Source organism: Genypterus blacodes, unplaced genomic scaffold, assembly GCF_046128005.1.
Source record: "Genypterus blacodes isolate CSIRO-AG114 ecotype Tasmania unplaced genomic scaffold, CSIRO-AGI_Gbla_v1 ptg000067l_1, whole genome shotgun sequence".
NCBI lineage: Eukaryota > Metazoa > Chordata > Actinopteri > Ophidiiformes > Ophidiidae > Genypterus > Genypterus blacodes.
In genome coordinates this window covers 12519859-12532373 of record NW_027466879.1, presented here as the reverse complement: position 1 = coordinate 12532373, position 12515 = coordinate 12519859, and the positions used below count along the sequence as shown (strand labels likewise).

Sequence of the window (12515 nt, the reverse complement as noted above, 5' to 3'; positions counted from 1 at the left end):
ACGGGACGCTGATGTTATTATTTTACAACATTAGATTTGGATTCTCGTCTAGCTCATACTTTTACGTTTTTACACATTTATACTCAAGTAACTATTTATTTTCCTTTAAAAAGAGCCAGTAAAAATCGCGTGTTTGTAATATTCTTGAACACTTTGCAACTTTGTAAAGTCTATTTCCTTTCATTTCATGGTATTTTGGTAGTTTCATTTCCAGCACAGGAAGTTTTGAAAATGACTGAATAGCGCCCTCTATAGGCAATATGCCACTTTTAAGGTGGGATAACATATTGAATAAGTAGGTTCAGGCTCTTCAAAAACAAGGACATTGTGTACTCAAGTGAAACCTGTCATGTGAAGTAGTGTGTGTAGTACTTCAACAATTCTGCATGAGTTTAAAGAGGTCTTTTGTTGTGTTTTGTCTGTTGTTTGGGCAACGTGTACACACACTTGATGGATAGTTAAGTGCTTACAGTGAGTTTGGCACTGGATATAGCCTTTATTTTCCCACCCCAGGCCTGTTTTCTTATGCTGCTCAGACACCTGAATTACGCCCCAGGAAAGTGTTTATTTGTAGTGAGTCAACAATGTCGTTGCAAAGCACAGTCATAAGCCTCCTAGTCAAATTTGCACTATTAATAGAGCTGCTTTGTAATTAACCAACCCATTGCATATATTGAGTTGAGGGCGAATTGTGCAAAGGAAAACAATTCTTCAGTAATTTGGATTTATTCAAAAACCCATATCGTACAAACCGGGATTACATATCCCCCCTTGAATTTATCTCCGAGAGTAGTTGTATAGTAATGATGTGCATTTTTATTAACATTGAGGTCATTGTTAACATGCCAAGGAGGGTGTGTCTCACTACAACAGAACAGTTTTTTATGACTTCCTGGATGAACACAAAACAATTATTTTTTGTTATTGACTAAAAGAAGTATCTCCACCTGATCATGTCTGGACTATGCAAAAATTATGGAGATATTCCAGACTTTTATCATTCAGTCCTACCAATTCCAGGTCCCGAGTGCTTCCAACAAAATTGCTGGTTTCCAATTGACCATTGACAATTTTGGAATTAAACTTTTGGTGACAGTCATTTTTGTTGTGTTGTAAATTGCTGTCACAACTTATAAAGTTTAATATAGAAATTCTGAGTTGTGGACAGGACACCAGAGATTGGAGGCAGAGAGAGGGATCAAGTGTGCTCTTTTCTGAAGGCAAAACATGATTTCATGTGCGACAAAATTCAACAAGTCTGTCTCAATGTGTTTTTATTACAGTTGATGGCAGTGATAATGCTGACTTCTCCTTGTTTAGAGAGACTGAGAGTTATATAAACTAAATTTTTGTTTTTAATCTTCCTCGGGCAAGCCGAGTAAATATTAAAAAATCCTCTTTTTCATATAGAAGTAGAAACTTTGGACCTGCAAGTAGCAATCCCTCTGCCACTAATCTCTCTGCCCTTTAGTCATGTGACCCTTTGAAATGAAGGGTGAAATATGGTACACTGAGGTCCAAACAAAGAGAGGCTGTCACAATTGATCCATTAAATACTGGGGACTTGATGTTGTGAAAAAACCCTTTCAATCTTATGCCAAATTTAAGTTCAATAATGAACACAAATTGATTTAAATGGAGCAAAACCTCCTCTACTGCAACATGCAGTAAGCATCTGTCATTAGGTTCCATCCCGAATTTTTCACTTCAACTAACTAATAGTAAATCAATACACAGAATGAAACCAAGTATTTTCAAATGCTTTCCTATCAACAAAATAAATAGGCTACTTGATGGTTTCATCACCATCCTCTTTTGGCATATACAGAATCTGTCTATACAGGGTAAAGCGTACAGACTCGGCTGTCCTCATTTTTTCACCACCTTCTCCAGGTAACCAATGAACCTTCTCAAGTTGATTTTGATGTTATCTAACACACACAGCTGCTGGGGGCTGTACTTCCCTCGCCCTTCTTTGCGAATCTGGTTGAGGAAGAAAAGAGGAGCTGTTATTGAAGTGGAAAAAGCCTCAACAGAAAATCCAGAGTTTGAACTGAAAAGCATCTATAAAAAAATTGGCAGAGAAAATGGAATTGTTATGTGCAATTGTGAATAAAAATCCAACAATCCTGTAAGAACTGTATGTACCCTATGACATCATTGCAATTCCAATCTACTTGTACTCTACCTCAGGGTCTATGTATAATGTTTAACAACAATAGTAGTGATAATAAAACCTTCCTTCCTTCTTTCTCTCTCCTCTTTCCCCTCTTTCTATATAGAAAATTATCTCCAAAATATCCTACAACTGTATGCACAATGTCATGCACAATATTTGCTTCAATAAAAACAAATTGCAAGAAAAAATAAATCCAACAAGAACCGTGTTCTATCAGGACAAATGCATACTTTGGCCTTGAAGGCAGGCTGAAGGGTCTTCAATGCGGGCAGTAGCTGGATGTTCTTTGCTGCCGTCTCCGCCTCGTCCCCATCCGCAAAAACATCAAATATGGCATCAAGGGCTTCCCCGTTTACCACCAGGTTGTCATCTCTGGTGGCAACTTGAAGTAAGGCATTCCCGATCATCTGTGAAAGGGATTTGTTAGGCTGCAGAACTAAATTTACATAGGAAAAGTAGATCGAAAAAAGGGATACCTGCAGGGTTTCAACAGTGCCCTTCTCTTTGGCTAACGTGCTGCCAGTGATGCCCAGTATGGCCACAGCGTTGACCCTCACGCTGATGACCTCACAGTGGGTGGCTGCTTCACTCAGGCTCATCAGCTGCTGGGGGCTCATACACTACCAGAGTGAGAAACGTGTTGGACAGTGTGACTTTAGTGTGAAATGTTGCTGTGGGTTTTTAGTGGCTCAGGGAAAAGCTAAATAACACACATTGCAGTAATGAACATAAATGCTGTATAAATCTCCATAAGGCAAAGCTGATTTAGTGCTACAGAATGTATCTGTACCTGAGGAATACTTTTTGATGCCATCATCTGTAAAAGCGAGCGCATGGCACTGATGACGGCCTCCAGGAACTCCTTATCTTGGGGTATCTCTGAAAACAAAGACGGCAGAAAATGTAACGCGAGGTTTACAAACTCCATTCTATTTCCATTGCAGATTATTATTATTATTAAATGCTACATTACACTCTAACCCATTAACTACTGGAAACATTCCCGTTTCTCATTTACCCTATTAGATTACATTATTATTATCATTCCGTTCCTCCCTTCTCTTGTATTTCTGTACTCTTTTACATCTTGATCTCATTATATGGTTCTATCTGATATTTTGGTCAAAATTATTGTTATTTTCTTTTTTGGCATATATATGAGTTTATATTTAAATAGAAAATGAGTCCAAAGGGTTCAGCGAGCCAGAGTGGCAAAGACTCACAGTCCCGTATCTCATACCACATCTGAGTGCAGATAGAATCCTCCCATAATGAGGTCATGAAACGTATGTGCCACATTTAAACGCAATGACATAAATGGACAACCTTCAACACCAAAGACCAGAGTGGACAGGTGCTGTGCTGCCCCCTGCAGGGCCGGTGCTCCCCCGAGGGACTCTGCGTCCATGGCAGAAAGGACGCTGTGCAGGCACGTCAGCGCACGGTACTGGACCCTTAACATCCTGGAGGAAACAGAAATATTGGTTTAACAGGTTTTTGCCTTAGTACAGAGTGACAATGGTGCAATGTTCAACATTTTATCAGGCAAGAAAGATAAATATTATAATCACGGCCACTGTTGGTTTTTCAGAGGAGAGAGCGAATTACTTTTTTATCAGGCATTTCCAGGCGGGATTCTGGTGGCACACATCCATCGCTTCCTTTCTGGGAAACTGGGTCTTTTTCAGGACCTGGAGCATTGAATCAAAAAGGGAGAACGTGTTAAAAGACAACAATCATCAACAATTACAATCTCCATAGTGTTTAGTCTGTGTGTGGCAAGTATGTTCAAGAAATCAAATTGTACATGTAGATCATTCTAACTGTTCTGTAGCAGGTGTCTGGATTTGGCCGCATCATCAGAAGCATACTGCAGATGGGTAATTATACCTTAATGACTGAACTTCATATTTCTCTCGGTTTTCTGATATTGCTTGATGAACCCGTCAACCCTCTGTCTCACGTAAAATGACAGTCTGACCCAGATCAGGAGTGAATGAAGAAGTGGACTGATATTTGCCTTTTCCGGGATGCTGTGGTTGATTAAGGCCCCGTGGACCTCAGCCGACAGACACAGAGGGGACAAAAGATTGGAAACTCCATCACAGAGGCCATCAGGACCCATTTCGCTTTCGTCGCTGCTCGACGTCTCCTCCCATTCGTCATCAGATGGGTCTTAACGAGGCACACATACATACACGCAGTCAGTTGGCGTGGGGGACAACAAAAAGGCATTTCGGCACTCAAATGAGCCGTTTCCAAGTACAGACAAACGCATACTGTGTGATATGAGTGTCACAGGAAATAAAGTTGATGACGGTGCCTGGGGTGAGCACCGCTGTCTGTGCCCGCAACACTCACCGTCAGAGCAGCACATGTTGACAATGATCTCCAAGGACGTTTGCTGGGCCGTCAGCAAGGCCGTCGCCTCCCTCAACTCCTCTCTGCCCCTCTGGACAACAAGAATCGGTCGCAGGAGTCAACATCCAACAACAACAACAACTTCTTCTTCACCCAGTTTGACAGCCCCACACAAAGGAGGACTGTCTCTCCACAGATGAACACAGACTTGTCTTTGTCCAATTTTAATTGTGGAAGCACTGTATAAGTGCCAATCTAAAACAGAAAGGAGGTGTAAATAGAGGAGGCCTGAACAGAAGCACAATTATCTGCTACTGACTAGCAACAGTGTCTGTATGTCAGTCTGGGTGGTTTTGTTGCTGTATAATTACATTACTTGACTACAAAACGGAAAGCTTGACAAAGACAGGATGTTTTAGATGATTTTGTACAACGCAATCTCAGTGCCCCCTCCTCTGACTGAGAGGGACACCGCTGTCTGTCCCTGGTCTGACAGCACGGTGGAAGGCAAGAGCTGATCCCCAGTTGAACCTTGCCGAGTGTCCCCAAGCTAACAGACTCTGGTCTCCACTTTCAAGAGGGAGACGCAAACCACATTTTTAATTTCTAAAACACAGCACGTCCCAGACCAGATGAGATCTTGAGCGTCTCGAGTTGCATCTGAGGGCTTTACTTACTTTACTTAGGCCCATTAGGATCCCATTCAGCAGTGTGGAGAAGAGGTCATAATCTCTGACATACATTTATGGGAGCTTATGGTAAATATAAACAGTTAAAGAAAGATAGATAAAATGTTTAAAACACAAACATCACTTACAGGTAAGAGGTCCGAGAAGTCATTGTCTGTCTTCGAAGCCTTTCCGTTCCTCTTGTGATTGACTGCCTCCTCCTCTTCGTCCATCTCCTCCACAGCAGCAACATCCGCAGCCTGTTCCTCCGCGTCTGCGGTCGCCGGTGCGCTGGCGTGGCGAACCTCTTCCGCTTGTCTGAGTTCGGGGATCAGCGCGCCGGCGTCCAGTTCGAGGCTCTGCGACAAGGTGGCTGCCACAGCGCTGAGGATCTGGGCCTGGCGGGCAGCGGGCAGACTGCTCTTCATGTTCCACAGTGTCCCTGAGGCGGTGGGGGGAGGGGGGACAATAAATACATACAACAAGTGTTCATGTGATAAGAGTATGAATCTAATACCCAAACAATATTGGTCTAAATTGGAAAAGAATGGACAACAAGTTGTAAATTCTACCTGCAGACAGCGTCCTGAGGAGAGTGTTTGCCATGCTGGGCTCGGATGACAGCAGCACCTTCTCCAGTGCTCCAAGCACAGCAGAGTTGGCGCTACACAGCAGCTCTGGGTTGTCATCAGTCACAGTGTGCAAACACTGGGCTGTGAATACAAAAGAAGAAAGACTGTCAATGCTACAAGCGTCTGAATTATCCAGAAGCGCTAGTGACAATGTGACGATATATGAAGCCCTGGTTAGAAAGCTTGTAAAAGTGACATTGTTTGTCAGTTACATTACAGATGCTTCACACTGCTATACACTTCATGTTAACTAAACTAAACTATAGGCTGCCACAGACGAATTCGCTAAAGCTCAAAATTAGGAATGCTCAGATTTGGCCAAGCACCCTCTTTCTATTTATCATCTGCTGGAAAGTGTGACACCTCTTCGCAGAAATGGATACGCCCGGCATCGAACCAGGAACCCTATCATCCCTAGATAACCAATCTACCTTCCAGAGCCATGTCGCCAGAAAAGGACTATTGTGATAGATTTAAGGCCACTTTCACCAAACATTATCAAATTAAAACATTCGGTTTTGTTATGAATCCATGTTTTGTTTTCTACCTACCTCACATAAGCTGATTAACAAAGTATTCACTTAACCTATCATTTCAGGACTCGTGTTTCAGTGGCAATGGAAACAAAGCACGACATGCGAAGGCCACAACATTGACTGATACATACCCATTCAGTGCAAATTGACTTTAATGTATTGTTCTACATTAAAGCCAATCAAATTCTACAGTGCAAAATATAGAACAAAACCTAAATTGATCTATGGACATTACTGAGTCCTACCAGCAGATAAGGCCAGTTCCACATTGTTGGGGTACTTCTCCAGACACTGAACCACCACATCCAGGAGGCCGGCTTTGTTGAACACAGACAGTGCCTGGCTGCTGCTCTCACTGGCAGGACAAAATGATATCAGAGCTGGACGTCAGATAAGACACACGATACGTTTAGGTCGACAACATGCAGCAGCATTTTCGTCAGAAGACATGGTTGGGTTCAGTAACTTGAATGCTCAGGAAGAGGACTTCTTGTCTTTGTGCGTGGCTGAGAAAGCTCAGGTGGGAAAAGCAGAATAGAACTGTTTTCTAGTGCTTTCATAACTCCATGGCCTGGCTTTATATAAAAAAGGTTAGAAATATAAATATATTGTGGTTGACCATCTTGCGTAACCCTCTTGGCTTACCACAGATTCCACAGCAAGTTCACTGCCTCGTTGGCCACGTCCTCCGCTTTGTTCTTCTGGCCTTTTGTCGACGGGGCACTGCTCTCAAAACCAGCGCAGCACTGAAACAGCAAACAACAACACAACGTTTCAGACGGCGGAATAACAAAAAGTTCACAAGGTCGCAAGCACAGCCTTGATTTTTAAATAACAAGCCTGCGATAATCATCCAGTAAGAAATATCCACAATATACAATAGCTCTCTATTTTCTACAGCCACATGTCTAGAGTGATGATGAGGAGTGGAAGCGTCTCACCTCTCTGAGCAGCGCCGTCAGAGGAGTCATGACGTCGTGTTTCACCATGTCCTCGCACACCTCCTGACCTCCGCACACGCTCAGATTCCTGTTAGGGGGCGAAACAATCCAGTTGATGGAGGAATTGCTCTTACAGCCACTGTGTGCACTTATGCGCGCCTGTGTGTGTGTGTGTGTGTGGGTGTGGGTGTGAGAGAGAGATGCAAGTGCACAGTGACACATCTTCTAATTTTGATACATCTGATCTGGGGTAACACGAGCCACCAAATCATGGAAAACGGCAACCATCCGTTCACTCAATTTTGCAAAGCTGTGTTGTTGTGGCCTGCTGCCCTCTGTGGGAGTAATGGGATCGATACGCTGTGCTGCGTGTGTGAAAAACAAAACAAGCCGAGTGACTCACAACCCTGACATACGATCACCTAATAAAGTTAAGTTGTAAATGAATTGACCTCTCGCACACTCGGCTGGCATTTAGGAGTGTTTCTGTCCGCCTTAAGAGTCTACTCACACTCCTCCCTCCTTGCTGCTCTGGATTGGCCATAAATAGGCTAAATAAGTTGCTTTATTTCTAGCTTTCTGAAAAACTTTGTCTTTGTGCTTGACAGCTAATGTGCAGTGTGCTTATTATAGCGCTTTAACCTGAATCAGCTGCATTATACTGCAGGGAAATATTGATTAAATCCAATTTTATGAAACTGAAACGTGAACACAGACTTTTATAACGGTTCTAAGTGCACCGTATGTCAGCGCAATCTGCTTCAACGTTACATACACGTGACAAAGTCTTCTACACCGTTTGCACCCCGTAAAATATTGTGCTGCTGACTCCGACTCCCCCTGCTGACGGGTACTTGGTACAGTCCCAGCCTGACCTGACAGGTGCGACTCATCTGCTGCCTTGTTGTTGGAGGCCTGCGCATCCTCACAGGTGTTTCCACTTATTTGGCTGATTAGCTTTACCCTCAACAGCGGTGGCAAACGGAGGAGACGTCAATCAAGAGCGGCTCTGAGGTCTTATCAGCCAAAATAAGTACAAACACCAGCGTGGGTGTTCAAGTTCTTCATAATAGATTTGGCCAAATGCTATAAATTGATGTATTTGTTGTTTGTGTGACAACTGCTGGCTCTGTAAACAGAGTTTGTAAAGCTCATTATTTAATCTAAAGCAGGTTCTGCTACTTCTATTTAAGGCGATTAAGCTTGTAATCTTGCATTGTGAGGCAAGTACGTCTATGAACGCCCCACTCAGATGAAATGACCCAACACAGCTTTCTCAGAGACACCTGAACTTGTCAAATCAAGGTGTAAACAATATTAATAGGTGCAATGAAGTGTCATCAGTTGCTCCTGTGCCATTACTGTCAAAACATCCAGCTCAAACGTTTATTTGGTCTCAGAATCCTAATTCATATACTTGAACAGAATGAATAAAGGTCATATTAGTAATATTAGTCAGTTGGCCACATGCAGCAGTGTAGTTGGAGTACCTGAGTGCTCCTGTGGCGGTCTCTCTGACAGCCAGGCTCCGGTCCAGCAGCATGGGGCCCAGCCGCCTCACCGCGTCCTTCTGCAGGAAGCCCGGGATGCTCTGACTCTGCTGCACCACCCGGGAGATGCTGGCACAGGCGAACTCCCGGACATCTGCACTGGGACTCTGCAACTTTAAAGGGGGGATAACAAGGAGATATATGAGCTGGAGGGGGGCTGTGTTCACATAAACACGATCCCCAGCAGGGCGGTGAGTTCGACTGATCAACAGGAGAAACAGAACACCCGGAACATTATGACCCATTTACATCTCAATCTGACTGAAAAGGGTTCAGCGATATTCATTAGTATCTTAATATCACAAAGAAGGATGTCGTGTTGGTTCAATCCCGCTCAATGGCTTGACGTTTTCCCGACGTTAATTCACATTGGTACTGTAAACCGTAAATTGCGATGCAGATGTTAGTTTACTGTTACAAACGTAAACACCAGCTCAGAGAAACTCTGATCCCAGTACGAAACCAGAGGACTGCGTTCCTACTTTTTCCAGTAACTCCCCAGCTGCACAGCCTTCATCACCGAGATCTTCGTCCTCTTCTACCTCCTTCATAGTGTTCGCCGGCAACCCCACAGCGTTAAACTGCGGGCGTTTAAACTTAGTGGTCTTACTTTTACCCATTGTATGAAACTGTAAAGTGAGATTTCCTCTGTACACGATGATCAAACACACACCCGGTTGGAGGCCATGTGGAAGATTTCCCTACTGCCGTAAAGTGTCCCGTACTAACAGAAAGCAGAAACGCTGTCGTAAACCACACGGTAAACAGCAGCGACACATGTGTGGGACGGGAAGGAGATAAAATGCTGCTAAAATAACGATTCAACAATTTATAATAATACAAACTTAATATTTAAGTTATATTTATGATCAACTACGACATGATACACACTTCAGAACAGGCAGATGGGTAGAAGCTCTTGTGAAGTGCAAGATAGATCCAAGATAAGATATAAAGAATATGTTTTCAAATCATAAGCATTTATTAGGTAAATAATTTTAAAAATAGACATTTATTTAAAATGCACACTCAACATCGGAACCAAATCAACACATTTGAACTGACGACATATGAGTAAAATATAAGTGAGTAGAATTCAACGCAGGCGACGTCGTTAGAAGGCCTGATCATTTGTTCTTAAGTTCAACTGCATTTCTGTCATGACAGTCCTCCTCTGTCGCACTTCCTCCTTTTCAGTCATTTAATTGCCGAGAACCGGACACCGACTTCACATCGGTGGGTTTTCTGAGTCCACGAGGGAGCCCTTGCGGTTACTGGATGTTCGGTCGTGGTTTTAGAATGAGCTTCCCCGTCTGTAAAGTGGGACACGCAAATTAAACAAGTGTTGGGACATTCTGCACAAATATCATCACAGTAAACGTGACAGATGACGATGAACGACTGATCGGTCAAACTCACATCATCACAGGACATGTTGTATTCTGCTAAAACGGTCCGACAGCGAGCAGCGATACTGAAGTGGCAAAGGTCAAAGGAACGAACAGACAACAAATGACTACAACCTATAACCTAGAAAGCATTTCATCATTGCTTAAGTCGGACGTTTGGTTGCTACTTTCACACAGAAGGATACATTGAGGGCGCCACGACTCGTTTGTGTATTCCAGCAAAGAACAGAGCTATTAGGGTGATACAGCTGATGGTGAAGAACGGGTGATTCCACAGCGAGGAAAAGAAGGACACCTGCAGACAAAACCCAACGTTAAATATTAAACATGATGTTGAGTAACAACGTTCTTCACCTCATAAGTACTTCATGTAGTGAAAGAAATCCTACTGCAGGAGGAGGGTTTAGATCAGAATGTTTAGAATTGATCGATTGTGACGCAGCGGGACTGAAACAGTGATTTCATCGTCGGTAAAGCAAAGTTTTGATGGTCCAGGCCTTGCTGGATCTTCATTTGATTATCAGGTTAAAAACATTACATCTTGCTAAATCATTACAATATCACTTTAAAGATGTTCTGCATTTTATTCGAAACCAATGCCTACATCTAGGTTACGGTTGCTAAGGTCACTATACCTTTTGTGTGTCAGGGTCTATTAACCAGTTCCAAGCTCCAGTCGCCGTGCATACAGACACCACTATTAAAATCACTGAAAAGAAAGAGGACTGACTCAGTGAAACATGCAGAAGACATTTATTATTTACACAATAATCAGGATCCATTATGACCATTGTGACCACTGTTACTGCTCATACTGGGTTATGTGTTTCCATATTCTCTCATGAGGCTCAAAAGTGGATTGCAAGACTATGTTTAAAAGAAACAAGATATTTTATAAAGTGGAGGTATTATGGGTGCCATGTGAGCCAATGTATGCAATTGTAAATAATCCCTATTGCTGCCACTGAGGGTTACTTACTTCGCCACCTGCCTGTTGCCGGTTGCAGACAGGAGACATACTCAGTCAGTCTTCTCTCAAAGGCCTTCAGGTCTGGTAACAAAAACAGATAGTTTGTTTTATAAATGGTGAAAAATAGCAGCTTAGACAGTGGAACATCATTTGGGTAGAGTTTGGTTCAAATGAGGTGAATGCTGTGGGCCTGATCCCTGTAATGAAGTAAAACCAAATGAATGAATCATGATTTGGTCCTCAACATGGCTCAGCACACAGAGGAAACTGGACAGATCTATAGAATCAGAACCAGAATGAGCATTTTAAAGGCCATGCATGCGTAAACATGGAAGGAATTTGACAGAAGAATAGACACAGCGATAAACAGAGGTGTACAAGGCGGATAGATTATACAACTTGGCCGTTATAGTCATACAAACTGTATGCACATATCAAACTAAGAGAAAAGTTGCTATGTCAAACATTGATTACAAACTCCGGATGTAAACAAAAAGCACAAATGGAGCAACGTGGATAGAAAGAGTATGTTGTTAAGAGTGTGTGTATGTTAAATGTAAAACTTATGAGCTCTAAATCAACATTCCATCCTGATCAGATGGAAGCAGAGCCGAACATGTTGCGTAATATTCTACAGCCATTCTACATTTTCATTGTAAAGCGCAATTAGCATTTGGTAGCTGAGCAGCACCAGCAGTAGCAATGGAAAGAAGACGGGCACAATACGCCAGGCAATGTAGAAAGCGTGTTAGCGTTGTTTCGAATCTAACAAGTCAAAGTAACAGCTGATCAAAAAAAAATATGTAGGTAGTAAGCTGAAGAAAAGAACAAGAACACTGATTTATAAGTCTGGACCACTAGCAAACCGGCTACATGTGGTTAGCAGACAGCGCCGCCAGCCGTAACGTTTTGCGCGCGTCTTCATCCGTTTGTTAGCATTTTGAGCCGGCGAACAGACGAAACGGTAGAAGAACTCGGCGGCGATTTAAACATGCAGTACGCGGCTTTTGGTGGTGTTACCTTCAGCCTGTTCCAGAGAGTTCATGGTTGACAGAACTAGCTGCTGCCTGTGCTGCTGTCTCCCCTCGGCCATAACGACAAGCCGACTGACCAATCCGAGCTCCGTGCTGTGGGTAAATCTCGCTTTGATTGGTTTAATTCTCAAAAAGGCGGGACATCCTTGTGTGTTTTTTTAACGAGAGCGCCGAAAGAAACCTTCACCGGTGTCCTCCAATCTGGCATTAATACAAATGTTTCAATAGTTCAACA

The 12515-nt window shown here is 42.9% G+C and overlaps 2 protein-coding genes across 2 annotated transcripts; both read right to left on the bottom strand.

Moving 5' to 3' along the window:
- Positions 1–1257: 1257 nt before the first annotated feature.
- heatr3 (HEAT repeat containing 3) lies at positions 1258–9583 on the bottom strand. Its single transcript, XM_076156107.1, has 15 exons — positions 9350–9583; positions 8808–8980; positions 7318–7405; positions 7022–7122; positions 6622–6731; positions 5781–5921; positions 5358–5650; positions 4541–4631; positions 4200–4354; positions 3788–3870; positions 3506–3642; positions 2970–3058; positions 2656–2799; positions 2410–2586; positions 1258–1983 (listed from the first exon to the last, which is right to left on the bottom strand). The coding sequence occupies exons 1-15, from the start codon at positions 9485–9487 to the stop codon at positions 1870–1872; spliced, it is 2034 nt and encodes a 677-aa protein (XP_076012222.1). The 5' UTR covers positions 9488–9583; the 3' UTR covers positions 1258–1869.
- Positions 9584–9830: 247 nt separating this feature from the next.
- Positions 9831–12481, bottom strand: cnep1r1 (CTD nuclear envelope phosphatase 1 regulatory subunit 1). Its single transcript, XM_076155462.1, has 6 exons — positions 12267–12481; positions 11256–11327; positions 10912–10985; positions 10462–10571; positions 10287–10341; positions 9831–10180 (listed from the first exon to the last, which is right to left on the bottom strand). Exons 1-6 carry the CDS (start codon positions 12337–12339, stop codon positions 10139–10141), a joined length of 426 nt encoding a protein of 141 aa, XP_076011577.1. The 5' UTR covers positions 12340–12481; the 3' UTR covers positions 9831–10138.
- Positions 12482–12515: the final 34 nt, after the last annotated feature.